Source organism: Carlito syrichta, unplaced genomic scaffold (genome assembly GCF_000164805.1).
Source record: "Carlito syrichta isolate Samal-C Ts95f unplaced genomic scaffold, Tarsius_syrichta-2.0.1 Scaffold303653, whole genome shotgun sequence".
Classification (NCBI taxonomy): Eukaryota; Metazoa; Chordata; class Mammalia; order Primates; family Tarsiidae; genus Carlito; species Carlito syrichta.
The window spans coordinates 61,701-80,962 of NW_007247749.1; the positions used below are offsets into that span (position 1 = coordinate 61,701).

The 19,262-nt window shown below is 42.0% G+C and overlaps 1 protein-coding gene across 2 annotated transcripts in view; it reads right to left on the minus strand.

The window, feature by feature from the left end:
- Positions 1 to 19,262, minus strand: part of PDE4B (phosphodiesterase 4B) — a 607,742-nt gene that overhangs the window by 35,265 nt on the left and 553,215 nt on the right. For both annotated transcript variants that reach the window (XM_021712820.1, XM_008058935.2), the window contains one exon: positions 6,381 to 6,493. In XM_021712820.1, the coding sequence (XP_021568495.1) occupies positions 6,381 to 6,493 (113 nt within the window). The remainder of the gene's footprint in view (positions 1 to 6,380; positions 6,494 to 19,262) is intronic.

Consider the following 19,262-nt stretch of genomic DNA (forward strand, 5'->3'; position numbering starts at 1 on the left):
AACAAAACTTTGCTGTCTTATCTTAGACCACATCAGAAAATTTTAAGAAACAGATCCACAATAGGCAGTGGATTTGTTTAATATTGTGGTTTACATTTTAATGGGGGGCTTTACAACCATTTTCTGCCACTGTGGTTGTTCTCCTCCCTTGTCTGTGCTAGCAAACACTGCTTTACAACCCAGATTGCGTTTGGGGCAATTAATGGCTGGCCTAGAGGCTGAGAATATGGTAACTGCAGATTGGGATTTTGAATCAAACCTCACCAATGATGGCAGAGTTGGAAGAAGAAGATCTCCCACCAACCACTTCAAAATTCCTTAGAATGATTAAATCCCTCTAACCATTTTTCTATATTTATCTGTCTCATTGGGATCACTGATGGTAAGCTAGTGGACTGGGTATGAATCCTGATTCTCTCATTCACCTTGGGCAAATTATTTTAACTCTCTGAGTTTTACTTCACTCATCTGTAAAACAGGGATAACAACGGTACCTATTTCAAAGGGTTGCTGTGAATATTAATGACAGAATGTAGGCAAAGAACTTGGCGCAATGTCTGCACACATGCCATACACTTGTAAAAGCAGTTTTGTTGTTTACTGTTATTAGTCAATCAGTAAATTCAAGGGCTGGGTCTTTTCCAACTATTTTGTTTCATAGATAAGAATATAGAAAGAACCAAAATGATTTAAGTGTCTGTACTGATGCACCTAAATAAAGGCAGAGCTAGGACTCTAACTCATGGCTTATTCCCAGCCTTTTTTTTTTTTTTTTTAAGTCGGAGTCTCACTCCGTCACCGGAACTGGAGTGCAGTGGCCGCTCCCGGCCACCGCAGCCTCGACCTGCTGGGCTCCGGCGATCCTTCCGCCTCAGCCTTCCAAGGAGCTGGAACTACAGGCGCGCGCTACCATGCCCAGCTAATTTTTTTTTTTTTTTTAATTTATTGTAGAGATGTCTCACCAAGTTGCCCGGGCGGGTCTCGAACCTGCAGCCTCAGGTAATTCACTTACCTCGTCCTCCCAAAGCTCGGGATTACAGGCTGAGCCACTGAGCCTGACCATTCCCAGACTTTTTTTTTTACTTTGTTGTCTCCGTGCTTTATTCTATATAAATCTGGGCAGTCAAAAGAGAAAAGTTAGACCAAAAAAAAAAAAAAAAAAAAAAACAGTATGAGTGTCTATCTGGTTGCCAGAATGGATTTTGATTTCATTCTGCCCTTGAATCCAGGGTCGCCTCTAACACGTGTGGGGCCACAAGTTTATAGACATACACTGAGCTATCTTCTATACTCTGACCTTGACAGATACCCCTACAAGTATCTTCGGGTCAGATTGAATTCAGAATTCTTTTTTTTTTTTGAGTTAAAACAAAAAGTTTATTTGAAAATAAGTTAATTCAGAATTCTTGAACTCCTCAGATATGGCGACGGAGAGAGACCGAGCTCTTAGACCACGCCCAGTGCTCTCCTTTCCCCATACCCTTGCATCTCCAGAGACCTGTGGGCAGCCAGGGTGAGCCTCCGCCATAGCCCACATGCCTGGGCTCCTCCCACCCAGTTCTCCTCCCACTCCCAGTTGCTGCCTCGTGGCTACTCCTTATACCTTAGGGTGTGCAGTCCTGCAGCACATCCAGGGAGGAGGCCATACAAGCACCAGATGTGGATTTAAAGCCATTTGGATAGAGTCTGTGGGAGTCCAGCCAATGCAAAGTGTGGTCAAGAGAGGGGAGCAGGGTTGCTCCTTTGGCTAGGCAAACTCCTCACTCCATGGAGCTGAGGCAGCCAGAGGAAGACCAGGCTGAGGCTCTCTTAAAACACAGGGCCCAGGGAAAGGATCCTTCTTGCCTAAAGGTGGCACTGCTCTAACTCATAGCATTGAATTTGGGGCAAAAGTGACCTGAATTCCTTTTGGGGATTGGTGACCAGCCTGCCATCTTCCTGACAGCGTTCTTAGATGAATCCGTTGTCCAGTGAGGTTTATTCCTTTCAGTTCTGCAGGGGCCAGCATTTTTCAGTTACTGATTATTCAGTTGAATAGAAAAATGGCTCGCCCAACATTAAGGCAACCATGATTGCCAGTAGATAGTGGAATGGGCATTGTCATGATCTCCTTCGGAGTGTCATGTGGCCTGGTTCCCAGTTGGCTGCAGGCTGGTAGAATTGTGTAACTTTATTCTCTCCCTCCCCAATGCACAGGCAATTAGTTGCTTTTATGTTTGGGGTTCAGCCCTCCAGTATGGCTGCACCTGAAGAACTGGAAAAATAAGCCTTTATAGCCAAGAGGACTCACTTCCTGTACCTGCAGCTGCTTCAGGAGAAAAAAGTCCTCCTATCTCTCATCCTTACCATAAGGGTTTCCTTAGCAAATGTTTACCTAAGCACTAGGTCCTCACGCTTCATTCTAAAGAAAGTTACTAATGTACAGGGCCGCTTTTTTCAACAGCATTTTCACCAGCAGGGCCCAACCTCTGACTGCTGGTGAAACAGTCCCGGAGCAAAGCCAATCGATCATAGAAAGGATTGGGGAGGATGTTGGGGGGAAGTGAAGACAGTGCCTGGTGGCCTGAACACAGCTTCTTACTGAAGGCCACAGCGTGTTCATCTTTTGAAAATCAATCAGCATGCTGGGTAAGAATGACCCTGTTGACGTTTTTCACCTGAAAATTCTGGGTGAGAGACTATGCTTCTCAGTAAAGCGGGGGAAGGAACACCTCCCTGTTCCCCGTCAGTCGGTCACAACTACGCATCCCTGGGATTGTTCTGGGTTGGTCCTTCCTCAAGCCACTGTTGTTGCAACCCTGTACTTTTCTGCCTGCGTCTGTCAGGAAGGAGACAGGAAATTCTAGTCACCCTCACAGCAGCTGCGCCATTCCTCCTATCCTCCTCCAATGACGTCGGTTGGCTTTGGTGACATGAGGTCAGGAACTGAGCCATAGTGAAGGTCAGGAAGATAGGTCACTGTTTATGCCGCAGTTGGGCTGGGGAGCCTGCTGAGGCTATTTGCTTTCTTCCTTTCTATACTGTTTCTCTTTCCGTTCCTCTTTTTATAATGCAGAGCCAAAGCATCCTGTTTTCAAAACATCTGACTGTTTTGCCACGGAGAAACTCATGCTCTGCTGCATTTCGCTGAAGTGTAAGACAATTCTTCTAATTCAGGAGGCGATGAAAATTGAAATACAAAAATTAACGAACAAATCTATCAAGGCAATCTGTCGTTAAGCAAAACAGCTCCAACACATCGAGCCAAACTTGGGCAGCTGGCAGAAGGGTCACTAGACATCCTTTTCATCTTGGAAAACAATGCCATCACCATGCAAAACTCCTCCTGAACCTATGCCATCTCCTTATAATTCTCGAAGGGAAATAATTTGCAATACTAGCCCACCTGGCTGCATCTTTCTCTAAAATTCTGGACTACTCATGGCCACAATTAAGGGATCAAGGAAAGCTGGGCCAAAGAGAAGACTATGTGCTTGTAAGTCACAGAAACAGTTTCTTATCTAACCCCCTGGGCTCTGATGTACATTTGGGAAAGTCAGCTGCGATTGTTGAGTCACTCAGCTTTCTTCAAAATGTAGAAGGGTTAAGAAAAACAAGCAAACGAACAAACCCAAAAAGCACAACCCTATCCAGATGAAGTAAAGATGAAGGGTTGCTTGCTTTTTCTCCCCCAGACACAGTCAACCCTCTACCAGCTGTGTGCAGATAACACCTGCGCAATTCACATATACTCCCTGAGCATAACACTCTCTCTTCCATCACCATTTTTAAGGAAGGTCAGATACTGCCCACAAAACTTACAGGACACTTAGCTAAAACAAAACTAGGAACACAGAGTTTTTGCAAAACTGTAGAGGATGCTGTTGATAAGTATTCTCCCTCTACTAATGTCTTCATTCTCACTTCCAGGTGTGCAAATCAGAGACTTGCCCTGGCTCTGCAGGTTAGCAAGGGCAAGCAAAATATGACCAAATAAGACCACATAGTGATGACAGTGATGATGATGATATTTTAAAATGTCAACTTGAATGGAAATCTCAAATAATTCCAACAGCATTTTAAATTAAATGTGGAATATTATTTTGCCATGGAAAAACCAGTTCCCAAAGGACTGATGTAGATCAATTTCTTTGGGGTAGCCACAGAAATGTTCTCACTAAGTTATGTTATATGCGCCAGGGTTGGTGCTATGCTTAAGCTTTACCTGAGATAATTAATCAAGATCCTTTTGTTTTCAAAGGTAGCTAAGTAAAAAAAGAGGTCTTTTTAAACATTGAAATTGCTTTTAGCTGTCAGCCGGGCATCATTCATCCTAAAGGATAATTGCTTTACCCAACTTTTCCACTGTAGGTCTAGAAAAAGGGTGAGGCCTCATGCCTTCTACTTAAGCTAACTGTGTCAGCGCTGAGGGTTAGCCCTTTTGTTAGGGTTAGCTCTATTCAACTTTCATTGCTTCCTGCACAAGACACCATCAAGGAGGAGCGGAAGCCCTAGGGACTGGAATTCTCACCAGGACCTACACAGCCTCTGATCTCAGAGCCTTGTTAGCTACTATGCCAAATATGAAATTATTGTTAATACATTGGCAAGACAGTCCACGTCTCAAAAGTTCAGCATTCCAGACACAAATAGGGTCAGAATACTTTAGCATATCCACAGTCAAAATGAAAAAAAAAGGCAATTTGTAGTTTTTAGGGGAGTTTATTTTTTTTTCTCCTCCTGGAGTTAGCTGCCTACTTTGTCTATCTTGGTGACTCTAGCTTATTTGGATGACTCTAGAAGTTTGCATGTCCTCTAAGGGAGAAACCTGTTGAAAAACTAAATATCGGACCTACATTTTACACATCTATCTGTTATCACAAAACGCAGAGAACAGAGTATCTGCCAGTGCTCCCAGGCAGGCTGAAGCCTGTGTGAAACTCCTCCTACGTGGAACACCGGTGTGATTTGGAGAAGTGACACAATGAAGCCCTCCTCAAGGGGAAGCAGTGGGTTGAGTTTTACCCCAGCCTGGAAAATCCCCAAATTCAACCTTCATTTGAGAGCTTCAGAGAAAAGTCAGTAAATAGTTAAAGCTCAAACGTATTCCTTTCTTTTTTTTCCAACTTGAACTCTAAATGAAAACTTTAGAGAGGAACTTATTTTTACCCTTTCGTTCACCAATAAACAAAAAGTCCCTAGCAGGCAGCGTCCTCCCCTCCCCTCCCTCAGGATCTCCTGAGGACACAAGGCTTCCTCTGCGCAAAGCCTTTGAGCTTGAGCGACAGCCAGCAAGCCTTGGTCCAAAGGTGATTGTTTTACCCCAGGAAAGATGGAGAAGAGACACACACTCGCTGGCACACCTCAGAGCTGAAAATCCAGAGTATGTTGGCAGGTGTGGAGCAAAATCTCTTCCTGGCCCCAGAAACACAGACAATACTATAATCCCTCAGGCTAGAATGACTGGGACTCCGAAAATGTGCACTTCTGAGGGTGCAGTGTAAGGCTTTCCAAAGTGTGTGTACGCATGTGTGTGCATATATAACTTTGTATAACTTTATAACTACACACACACACACACACACACACACACACACACTATTCTCCGAAGTAAAAATACAAACACAATGCAACCACTCTCGCTATATAAATTAGCATTCTAAATCCAGGTGTTAGTTAGACAAATGATATAATGATAGATAATTAAAGCTCTTCAACACTAAGTTTTGTCTGGGGATTGTAAATAAAGCCACTTTTTTGCAGTAGGGATGAAACTTAATTTCAAATGATTCCATTTTGAAAATCAGCCAACTAAAAAAAAACAACTTTCTGTTTTTGGAGATAAACTTTCATGTCTTTTTTATCTTAGATCATGCCAGCATCACAAAAGAAAAGTTACAAAATCCCAGGATGTCCTTCTTCTTGGAAGGAATTTGTCACACTTGAAGGCAAATCATTTTCTCTCATTGATATGCAGAAGTCACATTATTTTCTTGTTTAAAGATATATTTATAACACTTGGCTGCAATGCAACACGTTATACATTTTACCTTCTGGACTCATTCAGATTTTAGTTCCCGGATAATTATAAAACAAAGGCATTTTCAATGGTATAGTCTTTGGAAGCTTTATAGACACCGCTCGCCTTAAACACATCTTCAACTGCATCAGTGAGAGAGAAGTTTGGTTTCTGGGGATTAAAGCTTACTGGAGATTTGAAACTTTTACCATGGCATCAAGGCACAAGCAAAGTGTGACACCAGAACAGAATCTCCTGAGACAGACCAGCACACACATCGTGAGGGTTGGTTGCGTTCCCCGGTGCACCCTCGAGGCAGGGGCGAGGGAGGCCGAGCTCTCCGCGTGGTCCCACTTGAGGGAATAAAACGGGCATCTCTTACCTTGTTAGAGGCCATCTCACTGACAGAGCGGTAGGTCTGGATGGTCTCTAGCTGGTCTAAGCACCAGTCTAATTCCTCCAGCGTTTCCATCGCTAATTTCTGATACGACTCTTCTGCAAACAAACACACAGACATGTAGTCAGGCTGGAGCGGCTGCAGGCTATCCATGGCAGAGTCGCCACTGTCACCGCTGATCCCGGGGCCTCTGAAGGTACCCCCGTGGTGCTCCTTCATTATTTGCAGGCGACTCCTTCCTTCCAGCTCTCTCCACCCGGAGAACAAATCACCGCGGTGCTCTGCCTGGGGGGGCTGGTGCCAAGTTTTCAGCCCCCTGCCTGCATGAGGTGTCAGTGATCAGCCAAGAAACTTCCTCTGAGGAAGGAGGCGGGGAGCCGCTCTTACGAGCTCATCTGCATAAGTGTGTCCTACAACTGGAGGCAGGGGCAGCCCAGAGTTTTCTCAGGCTCCCTCTGCTTTAGTCATCCCAGGATTCTGTAGGGTGCGTGATGTCATTTCTGAGTGTTTGCAGTCTCGGGGAGAGATGAGGAAAGCTTTTCCTCATTTTGCTTTTCTTTGAAGTGAAACAGACAGTCGAAAAGTGGGGGGGGAGGGGGACTGCTTGGCCACTATGTTCAAAGGCCAGGCAGCCATTCATTCTGGGGAATGTGATCACGTTGGGATGACTGTTAATTCAGCAAACACGACCTGCACAAGCAAGAGACGTAGGCTATTTCTTCCTCCTCCTGGATCTTTCCTTTAATTAGAGGCAAAATGAGGTCTCTCCAATAAGACTTCGGTCTGAGAGAAACTGTCTGGAGTTTTACGGTGAACACGTTTATTGGCCTGGGAGCCCTGCAGCTCTTGTTATACTAAACAAAGCTAAAACTTCCCTTCTGCAAGTGCCAGGGTCACAGGGAAATTCTGAACCGGACTTTCAGGTGGAGCCAGCATCTGGGAGTGCTGCAGATTTTCATTCTGATTAAAGCCGGAGGCTCTGATTTGCTGCTCTAAGAATCTAGACCTTCTGAAAACATTTCATGATGGGCCGTACAAGATATATATATATTGTTTTCAAGATCACATTTTGTGAGTTGCTAATCGAACTCTTTTTTATAGATCCTCGACATGCCATCCTATATCCAAAAGTTTGTGAGTCTAAACAAACACTTTGGGTTATTGACTTAAGAAATCCATGCTGGTAAACATGTTTATAAATTAATTTTATAAATGCCAGGTGAAGTAATGATGCTGCAGACGCTTGTAAAAAAGCACGACTCTTTTTGACAGAAACAACATGCATGAACTCTACCGAGTTTTCTGAAATGCAAGCACACGATAAGTACTAACAAAATCAAAGACATTGTATGGAAATCTAGCGTAGCATTCACAACAGATTTATAGCACATTTTTGTATACCTATATAGAGAAGTTCTAGTCAGACCACATAGTTTATTATTATTATTTGAATAATCTTATGTGTATGGTGCTCAAATACTTGAAGCAGAAAAGAGGATAAACAGAAGTGTGTTTTCAAGTGACTGGAATCACTTGGTTACAGATATACATTTCAAAGAATAACTGTTTTGTTTTCTCCCCCAAATACTCATACACTCCAGGATAAACAAGGGTTAAACTCAATATCCTGTATGTCATACTTAAAAAGCCACAAAACCACTGGAGGTGACTTCCTCCATTTTTTTCACACTCCTCTGAAATATGCAGACTAGAATTGAGGTATTTTAAATAAAACTCACATCAAGCCAGACTTGCACATACCTTCCCTCCTGTCTTCCTCTGGTTTTGCGATGCTGCCACCCTCAACACGAAGATTCTCCTCACTCACTCTATAGCATGTCCAAAACACCCCCTGGCCTCCTCTGTTTCCTTCCAGAATAGCACTTCTTCCAAGGAAGCTTTTTCTGAAGAGATAGACCCTCCCAACCTCATTCCCTGCCTCTAATAAAAGAAAAAGTCCAGCCACTTCCCAGCTGCTCAGGCTTGACTACCTTGATTCTTCCACATCACAACCTGTGGTTCTCTGTAACTAAGACCAGACATTTGCCAGGAGTCAGCAACTTGTTCCGAGCCTTTTGAACCGGCTCATATGCAAAACGGCTGTAAGGTGATCTCTCACATTTCTCCTTCATGAAGGGGAAAAAAGGGATCTGATGCCTACTCAAGCTTGACAAAGGAAATCCATACAGAAATTGTACCACCAGAGTTATTAAAAAAAAAAAAAGACACTTCAAAAATGCACCAATTAGGTGTTACCACGACAGAGCCTTTGCTGTTTGTTCTACAGAACAACCACACATGTCCTTCGAGAGCTGGGACAATATGAGGTGTTGGTAACCAGCCGGTGGAGGTGATAAGACCTGACACCTTTGCCCTCTCTTTTTCAGGTTAACCATAATAGTTTTTGAGCAAAAATGATTACATTTCGAAGCTATGTTTGTTATGCCAGTTGGATTGTCACTTTCTAAATTCTTAATCCACAGTCAAGACTTCCTCTGTGTCTCACTTTATAGTTTTCTTATTGTGGCTGCTGAGGCAGGGGCACAGGTGTCAGGGTGGGTGAAGTATGGGGGCATCAAACGCCTGCTACTTATGGATGCAACCCAAGACAATAGCCAACATAGCTCAGGACTGGCCTCAAGACCCTGTCCAGGAAAAACAGGTAGACGGCAGGAAGTGGAACCGTGCACGAGCTAAGACTCTACGCCACTGACACACACTCCATTGCCCCATCAGATTTCACTTACAATATACAAGTTCAAAGATAAAATTATTATGTGCTTTAAGACAGTCCTAAGTATGGGAACCTATAAAACCACACAGGCTACATGCCCACGAAGCTGGTTCTGTTCCTGTCTTACATAAGGTCCCAAGAAGGAACAATGCTAAAACCACAGAAGCAAGTCTCAAGACAGTAAGAGCCAGCAAATGGACCATACGTGGTCACGTGACTGGCCCTTGTTTTCAAATATTTCCAGAGTGAAGGAGCAGGGAGAGCCAATCTCCTTCCTCTTTCTCCCTTCTTTCTCTCTTTCACTCAAACAAGAGTGGCAAAGGAAGATTTCCTCCTTCTGCAGGCCTGATAGGTATTGCATTTACCCTGAGAAACAGGAAGATAAAATGGACAGATAATTATAATAAATGTTCACCTAGTAATAATATGTGGCATTCAAATAGCTCTTTTCTCAAAGGAGCTCCAAGCACACTGTTCATTAATCCTTGCAACATCTCTGTGTGATGGACACAGACGAGGTAGAATTATCTCATTTACCTTAAGGCACAAACTAAGAAGCCAGAGGTCAAGTTATTAGAGCAAATAGTCCCCTCCAGATCCCTGCAAGACTGTATCTTGATTTATGAAACAGAGGGTTCAGTTCAGCACCAAAAAATGCTTGTATTCCTGAAAATGTTGCATTTAAAGTTACATCTTAGCCTTGGACCTTTTCTATTTAAGATTGTGTAACTGTGGAAGGCTGAGGCGGAAGGATCGCCTGAGCCCAGCAGGTTGAGGCTGCGGTGACCAGGAGCGGCCATCGCACTCCAGTCTGGGTGACAGAATGAGACTCCAACTCAAAAAAAAAAAAAAAAAAAAAAAGATTGTGTAACTGCTTTCCTAAACATTGTCATTTCTTGCATCTCTTCTTCCCTTTTCTGATCTACCCGACACAGCCCTTGGCACAATATTTTCTCAGAAGACCTGGTCAGGTTCTTGTCCTGTGTCTTGCTTTAGCAAGTGACCTCAGGCAAATTACTGACATTCCCTAAGACTAAATGTCTTTATCTGCAAAATGGGGATAAGAAAAATATCCTGTTCTTACGGGGAAGGTAGAATAGGAGAAAACACACAAAAAGAAGATAGTAAACCTTCGTGTGTTCATGCATTTTGCAAATAGCTCATTTATTGTTACAGATGGAATACAGGTGCACTGTAGAAAATTAGAAGAGAAAATTTGAAATAATCAAATTCTCATATTTCCCCAGCAGGTATCCCCATTGTTAACTACTTGTGCACACGCTTTCATGTACATGTGTGCACACACATATGCATATCATCAAAATAGGATCACACTGTGCCAACCACTGAACAACACTCTTGTATTCAGACAAGGATCTGTTCTTTTTTCTGCTTTAATAATTCTTCAGTTCATCTACTACTTCATTTCATAGTCCAGTTTCCTCAAGCTTTTTCATGCAAACTCGGCAGAAAAGTTTGTGTGTGTGTGTGTGTGTGTGTGTGTGTGTGTGTGTGTGTGTGTGTTAGCAGACTGGCATTGGGAAAGGGAAGAGACCCAGAGAAGGGTGACAGGAGAGGGTAATTAGACACCTCTGTCTGGCCACAAATAGCTGACTGTTCATAGTTAGGAAACATGGGAATAGGTTGTAGCGGTTAGGAAATCAGTGGTCATGCTGGTAATAGACCTCAGGAGCCCTAAAAAGCTGGGCCTACTGTCTGTGCAGGAAAGTGTGATCTTATTACTCCTCTGATCTCTTGGAAAAGTGGAGACAGCAGCCCTTCACGTGGTTGATATTATTTAACTTTGAAACCCGATGTCTTATTGCTGTTAATACCATGAGAAAACTGAGTCTTAGAAAGGTAAGAACCCTGACCCAAGTTAAGTAGCATTAGCAAGTGAAGATAATGCAATAGACCCAAAATATAAAGTTCTCTCAAATGACATCTCCATGCAGCTTTAGCACAACTATATATATGTTATGTGTCGGCCAAGGCTCCTCCTCTTTCCACCCAAAGAAAGCACACAGAAAAGGATTGTATATAATCTTTATAGGCCTCCCATGATTGGAGAGTCTTCTCATCAGAAAAGTGGCTATGTGCCAAGTTGTGTTGGTGGTTAGATCAGCTGGAACATTTGCCACACACAGCAACAGGGGTGAATCTCAAAAACATGAAGGTGGGGTAAAAGAAACCAGATGTGTGAAAGCACATGAAGAAACAGTATGGTGCAATTTACATGAAGTTCCAAAAAAGCAAACACTAACCTATGGTATTAGAAGTCAAGACAGTGGTCACCTTGAGGGTTAATGACTGGGAGGGATTTGAGGAACCGTCTATGGGCTGGCAATGACTGTTTCCTGATCTGCATACTGGTGACATATGCATGTTCGTTTCATGAAAATTCACTGATTTCTTGTGATCTGTGCACTTTTCTGTCTTTCTGGTTTTCTGTGTAGGCTTTCAACGGAGTCCCCTCTAGGGAAAGCCCAGTTTAAAAAGCGAGAACAGGACTTCTGAAAACACATTTCCTTTTCTTTTGCTGAGCTATAGCAATGGGTATTGACAGACATTGAGTTTACAACAACAAGAATGTTGGCTTTTATATAACATAGACCAGGATGTTGCTACTAACTCAAAGTTCAGTGGAACACATTGGGGCCTGACCCAGTGTCCGTAAATCTTTTTTTTTTTTTTTTGAGTTGAAGTCTCACTCTGTCCCACAGACTGGAGTGCAGTGGCCGCTCCCGGCCACCGCAGCCTCCACCCGCTGGGCTCCGGCGATCCTTCCGCCTCAGCCTTTCAAGTAGCTGGAACTACAGGTGCGCGCTAATTTTTTTTTATTTGATTGATTGTAGAGACGAGGTCTCACCAAGTTACCCAGACAGACTCAAACCTGAGGGCTCAGAGAATCTACTCACCTCAGTCTCTCAAAGCGCAGGATTACAGCGTGAGTCACCGAGCCCGGCTGTTCATAAATCTTGACTGTGCCTTTTACTAGCAATGTGACCTAAACAAGGTAATTAGCCTCTGTGCCTCTATTTCTATTTAAGCCAAAAATATGAGAATTAAATGCATCAGCATATGCCAAGACTTTGGTACAGTGTCTGGCTTGTGTCAGGATCTTTTTCCTCCCTCCTCACCAGCTTTCTTTCCTGGCTCACTTTTCTGGGATATATTGACACATATTTGACAGCCGAACCATGGAATTTTGTTCTGGCCTTAGGGAAGGGAGAATGTGTCAGGTTGGCCATGAAATCCTAAAATGTCCCTCCCACTCCATGACTTCAGAAAACAGTCTCCTTGCTACTTGTCTTAGGTTAGAGGTGGTTGGTTTCCATTTCTAAACTGTAGACCTGATGTGCTGTCATTTGGCTTTCACCAAATCATGACTGACATACCAGGTCAAGGCCCTTCAGATGTGAAGAATCGTATAAGGACATTGTTCATTCATTCATTCAGCAAAAGTACATTGATCATCTACTATGGATGAGCCAAACCTGCAGCTGGTTGGGGTACTGGATTACAGCAATAAACAAGACACCTCATGAGTGGCACTGTGCATTGCATTGAACGATTATATCGGAAACCCCTTTTCCATTCTCCGAATGGCAAGTCTATGAAGGTAGCTGCTTTATCAGCTTCCTATCCTCCTCTTCTGATCTTCGGGAGTGAGACGTGTGTATTAATTGGATTCTTTACATTCCGCTTTTTTCCAGCTTTATTCCCAAGCTTCTACCCTAGAGGTCCTTATGTCTGGGGTGCTCCCTAGACTCTAAGTGTTGAAACTGGCATGCTTATTTCATTCTCATGTTTCCACCAACAGCACAGTAAGTATTTGTTAAGATGGACAACAGTTTCATCCATACGGGAATTGGACTTTCTTTATGTGAAGATGTTAGGTTGAGTCTATTAACCTATTTATTTGGTGGTCTTGGTTATGATTTTTTTCCCCCTTGTAGTTAATAATATCTTTACTTCATTGGAAGTTCATATGCCCAAAGCTATATATTTTAATGAATAATTGGTGAATGAAACACATCCATGTTAGAGTACAACATTTCAAGAAGGCATTTTATTTTAACCTTGAGTAAAACATTCTTAGCACAACCATGGGAAGTGGAGAATGCATACATACTATAATGCAATTCTTCCATGGAAAGGTAAAGTTTGCCAGCCCTATGTAGCCTTTCTTAGGCAGAACTTTGTTAACGTGTCTTTATAAATATGGAACTTTACAGTTGCATATGACACTCTGGGTAGATTCACAGGAGAAGAGGTTCACTGCCCTCAAGGGAAATAACAATGAAAAGTAGGTCATTTTCATGACGATCTCTTTAGCAAACTCCTCTAAGACTACAAATAAAAAAAAATTCTAATCGTAACTAGTTTTTGTATATATAACTTGACAGTTTACCAAGCACTTTCACTTGCATATCTCATTTTTTCCTTGAAAAATAAACCCCATGAGATAGAAATTATTATCATTATGGCATTCATTTTCCATTATGAATGTGAGAAAATTGAAGTTTGGATATGTTTAACAATTTGCTCAGTCGTATGATGACAGAGAGAGAGAGAGAGAGACAGGGAGAGAGGGGGGAGGAGGAGGAGGAGGAGGAGGAGGAGGAGGAGGAAGAAGAAGAAGAAGAAGAAGAAGAGAAGGAGGAGGGGGCGCGGAGAGATAGAACTCAAGTTCTCTGATCCTAAATTCCACGATCCTTTTTGCTAAGTCATGGGGCTTGTAATGAGCAATTGGTCTAAGTTCCTTTTTTATAAGCTTAGACAAGGCAAAACCATGTCTGTGATGTGCCAGCTTCATAGCACTATTCCCTTTTGGCTTATCTCCCACTCTTTCAATGTCTTTACCCTTACCAAAAGTTGTTCTTCAGAAAGAATATGACTTTGGCATTTACTTACTAGTGAGAATCTGTACTCATCCAGTTCAAAACATATACCATTAATGTGAAGGGACGTTCGAGAAACTTAAATATCTACCTGTGTTTGTGTTAAAGACCAGTGACACAAGAAAGTGATCTAAGATGAAGGCAAGTTGCTGTCCAGTTATTTTTCTAACCAATTAAATGTATACAAGAAAAGTTCATGAAGAATATACAGGAGGGGTTAAAAGTGTGGTCTCTGGAGCTAGACTGCCTAAGTTCACATTGCACTTGCTGGTATCTAACTTTGGAGAAGTTACTCAACCTCTCTTTGCCTCGGTTTCCTCATCCATGGAATGAGAATGCTAATAGTATCGATTTAACAAGCTGTAGTCTTTAATTGAAAAATAAATCATGTAAAGTGCTTAGGACGGTGCATGGTATATTGCAAGTACCAGATAAATGTTGGCTATTATTTGTTGTAGATGATGCAATAAATATTTATGAGTGGATGAGTGGATTTTTTGAGTGCCTATTATGTTTTAGGCACATCATGAAATTCCATGGGTCTGGTGGTAAATGTTAGATTTCTTTGCTTACTTGGAGTATATATTCTAATAGGAATAGATACATAATCATATAGAAATATAGTGCAATTTTTAAAGAAACTACTAAGAAGTACAGAGTGCTATAAAAACTTATAACAGAGATAACAGGAGACCTGAAATCTGAGATGTGGGGAGAGGAGAGAAGGCTTACCTTGGAAAGTAATAAGATTTGGAGGAATACAGGTGAAGTACCAAAGGGGAGGAAGGCATTCTAGGCAAGACGGACATCAGGCTATGGTCAGGAACACCGAGAGAAAGACTGGAGAAAGAAGTTAGGATCAGGTCATACATAGCCATGGAAGGCCATGGAAGGAACCATAGACTTTCTTCTGGAAGCAACTGAAAAACTTTGTGGAGCCCTACTGAAGTGGTGGCCTAGTCGAATTCACATTTTAGAAAGATAACTCTGGCTGCAATTTGTAGAACGAACTTGAAGGCAAGAATGAATGTTAGAGACCAGCAATGAGGCTAGCTAAATAGCATTTAAGAGCCCAGGATCTAGAGGAAGATATATTTATGAGTTTATTTCTCTCTTTGCCATTTATGAGCAGTGCGAATCTGGGCAAGTTACTTAATTTCCCTAAGTCTTAATTTCCTCATCTCTAAAATGGGATTATGTATATCTTTTGTGTGGGGGAAGTTATGAAGATTAAATGAGGCGAACCATATAACCATATAAAGCTTTATAACCATATAAAACACATAACACCTTACCCTGTACCTAGTAAATATTTCTGTCAGTTGCTGGTAACATTTGCTATGGTCTGGCTATATCCCCCCAAAGTTATAAGTTGAAACTTAATAGCCTATATGATGGTAGGTGAAGCCTTTATATGAGGTGATTAAGTAATGAGGACAGAGCACTCATGAATGGGATTAGCAACCTTATAAAAAGGCTGGGGAAGGCTAACTAGACCTATTTGTCCTTCCTTTCCTTCCTCCATGTGAGGACACAGTATCTGTCCTCTCCAGAGGACACAGCAACAAGGTGCCATCCTGAAGCAGAGAAAGAAGCTCTTACTAGACACCAAACCTGCCAACATTTGATTTTGGACTTCCCAGCCTCCAGAACTGTGAGAAATACATTTCTATTCCTTAGAAATTACCCAGTCTTTAGCCAGGCTCGGTGGCTTAGCCTGTAATCCCATGCCTTGGGAGGCTGAGGTGAGTGGATTGCCTGAGCCTGTGGGTTTGAGACTCGCCTGGGCAACTTGGTGAGACCTCATCTCTACAATAAATCAAAAATCAGCCGGGCGTGGAGGCACATGCCTGTAGTCCCAGCTACTTGGAAGGCTGAGGCAGAAGGATCGCCTGAGACCAGCAGGTTGAGGCTGCAGTGGCCGGGAGCGGCCACTGCACTCCAGTCTGGGCAACAGAGTGAGACTCCAACTCAAAAAAAAAAACAAAAAACCAAGAAAGAAATGACCTAGTCTCAGAAATTTTGTCATAGCAGCAGGATTGGACTAGGATAGCATTATTGTTATTTCTTTATTGCAACAGCCTCTGCAGGAAATGATGATTGTTAGGACTATGTGGTAGCAATGAGGGTGATATTTGGTTGATGACCAAAATTCACAGTCACTATCTTTTCATGTCCAGAAAAGTGAATTTGTCTGAATATTTGTAGTTCATTCAACTTATACTAGTCCAGCTCACAGAAACCCAATGACAAATCAAAGGCCAATGAATTAACATAGAGACAGCAATAATTTATGAAAAACTTTTGACGTCTTCTGGCCATCACATGCTCCCTTCTGGAGAAGACCCAATTCTAATCATAAGTTTGCTTGTTAAGCATGAAATCAGAATAGAGGAGTTGGGTGGTTTTTAAATGGCTCCCCGCCTTAAGTTTGGTAAATGCAGCTCCACCATTGAGATAGATTGTAGCTGTTTCTGCTCAAGCATTTCCATCTAAAAGACCATCTGTGGTGATCTTTCATGCAGCCCAGCACCCAGCACCTAGCAGAAGTTATAAAAAAATTGGCTAAATTGTTGGCTTGCCCAACACATCAACAGACAGTCTATAAGTTACCAGAAGGAAAGGGGCCTTTGCTACTGTGTAGTATTGGAGACATACTAAGTAGCAAGGAAGGGCTTTTCCCAACTTTGTTTACCTGGCTAGCTTTTACTTACCTTTGAAGACTCAGCCCAGAGTCATCTCCTCTACCAGGTTTCCCTAAATACTGAATTGAGATTGGGGATGGATTGAGTCCCCTTCTCCTAAATTCCACAAAACCATGTGCAGGTCTCTATTCCCAGCCAACCATATTTCTTGTAACTATTTCTCTTGGTTTTTCTCACCTACTAGACGCTACTAACCTTCTTGAGAGCAGGGGACTTTTTGGGCTGGTCTTTTATGCAGCCCAGCACCCATTACCTAGCAGAAGCTCAAAACATATAGGCTCAACTGTTGACTTGCCCAACAGATCACCAGATGGGCTACGCATTACCCGAAAGAAAGGGGCCTTTAATCCTGAGCCATATCAGAGACACAATGCCAAAAATTCTTGCTTCTTTTTTCTTACTTTGCTAGCCTCCAAACAAACCACCTCCTTTTTGTTGATTTATTCAATGCTACCACAGTTAAGGAGCACTATTTTTCTTTTGCCTTCATGTTTTGATTAGGCTTCTAGGCTAGCTAGATCTTCTGCCTCTCAACGGTACTTCTGCAAAATCATGTGCAGTTTTTGTTATTTACGTCCCACTGAGTAGGCACATTCAAGAATCTTACTGCAGGTCTCTGTGCACCAAGTATTATTAGAATCCCAAACGGACTTTCACAGTTGTCATAAGTAAGATATGAGCAAAGTTCAGAAATGACTGAGAGAGAGCTCAAGGACACAGAAGAAGGAGAAATCAGAAGAAATTTGGAGGCCAGGTGGAGTTTTGAGAGATTAAAAAAGGAAGTAAGGCAACAGACAGCATGAAGAAAGGTATGAAATTAGAAATATGTCACAGAATTCAGTGCTGTTGGAAAGGGCTGATATGATAGTCTTCTTTGGTTAGAACATTTGGTTTTTGAGTAAGTGAGTCAAGTGGGCCAGATCTTGGGAAGCATTTTATGCCAGACTAAGGAATCTGATTTGTTTGGCAGGAATGGGGGCCATTGAAGAATATCATGCACAAAGTGGTTGATCGATCTCTTAATACCATTTTGTAGTTGTCTAATGCTTTGCAGTTCCACATCTCTTTCTGATGTCGCATCTCTTTTAATCTCTATCATACCTAGTATGAGAAATATTATTGCCTTTATTTTATAGAGGAAAAGACTGAAGCTCAGGGAGTTTAAGCATCTCACCTCAAATTTTACAACTAGTAAGCACAGAACCTAAAAACTTGAATCTAGGTTTTCTGACTATAGGTTTGATACTCTTGCTATATACAAAAAAGCCTATAAGAAGATGAATTGTTGGTCTGATGGCAGAAAGTTGTGAGAATTATAAGACAGTATAGAGAATAAGCACACGGTAAATTAATAACATCAGAGATTATTGTTTGTAGAAAAAGTTAAGCGTTTAAGATGTTACAAGGTCTCCAATTAAAGTGCTATCAGAGGGAATGCAAGGATTATTTATACCTTAATTTTATCTTTATTTGTAAAATGAAAGTTGTCAAAGGAATTTCAAGCATCAGTGCAGGGCAGAAGCAAATGTGCTTACTGTTTATGCAGAAGGTAATGGGTGGGGAGGGGAAGATGATTAGAAATATTCCAATCTCTTGAAACATTACCAGCCAAAATCACTGTCTTCTGCGACAGTCTGTCTACCGGGTGCTATCCTGAGTGATGGCGCAGATAACACAGAACTTCGGGCACATCGCCTTGTGAGAATTGTCTTGCACTTGACAGTGCAAGTGTTGCAAAGAGCAGAAAGCCTGCTCCTGTCTCCTCCAGCAGTCAGAGTGCTTTCATGTTTGCTCATTTTATTCTGCAAACAAAGCCATTCAAGTTATCTCCATTTTTACAAATGAGATAATTGAGGCTTATCAAGGTGAGAGGACTTGCTTGAGAGTCTGAAATTTCTGCCCAGTCCAACAGGGTAGCTGCTGGTGCACATGGCCACTGAGTATTTATAATGCAGCTAGTCTGCTGTGAGACGGGCTGTAGATGGAACAGACACTCTAGAGTCCAAAATTTTTGTGTGAAAAGAAGATGCAAAATAGCTCAATAAATGTTTATGTCTTATCGAATGTTGAAATGATAATATTTGAACATCCTGAGTTAAGTACAATGCATTATTAAAGTTAATTACATCTGTTTCTTTTTATGTGTTTGCTAGAACATTTAAGATTACCCATGGGGCACACATTCTATTTTATGGGGTAGCACGTTCTAGATCATAAGGCTGTCAGCAGGACTTGAACACTCAAAGGTCAGCATTCATTCAACCATAAGTGCTTATCTTAAAATAAGTGATAATAACTATAATAATTGTGGCTAATATTTATTGAGTCGCAGTCACTGTTTCTAAGCACTTTACATCCTTTAACTAATTTAATCTTTATCATAATTTGATAATTTGTGTATTATTTTTTAATATAATAGATCGTTTCATTTTATAGATGAGAAACAGAAATTCAGTAACTTTCCCAGGCTCACAGACTTGGTGGAGCCAGAATTCAGACTTAGGCAGTCTGCCTCCCGTGTGGT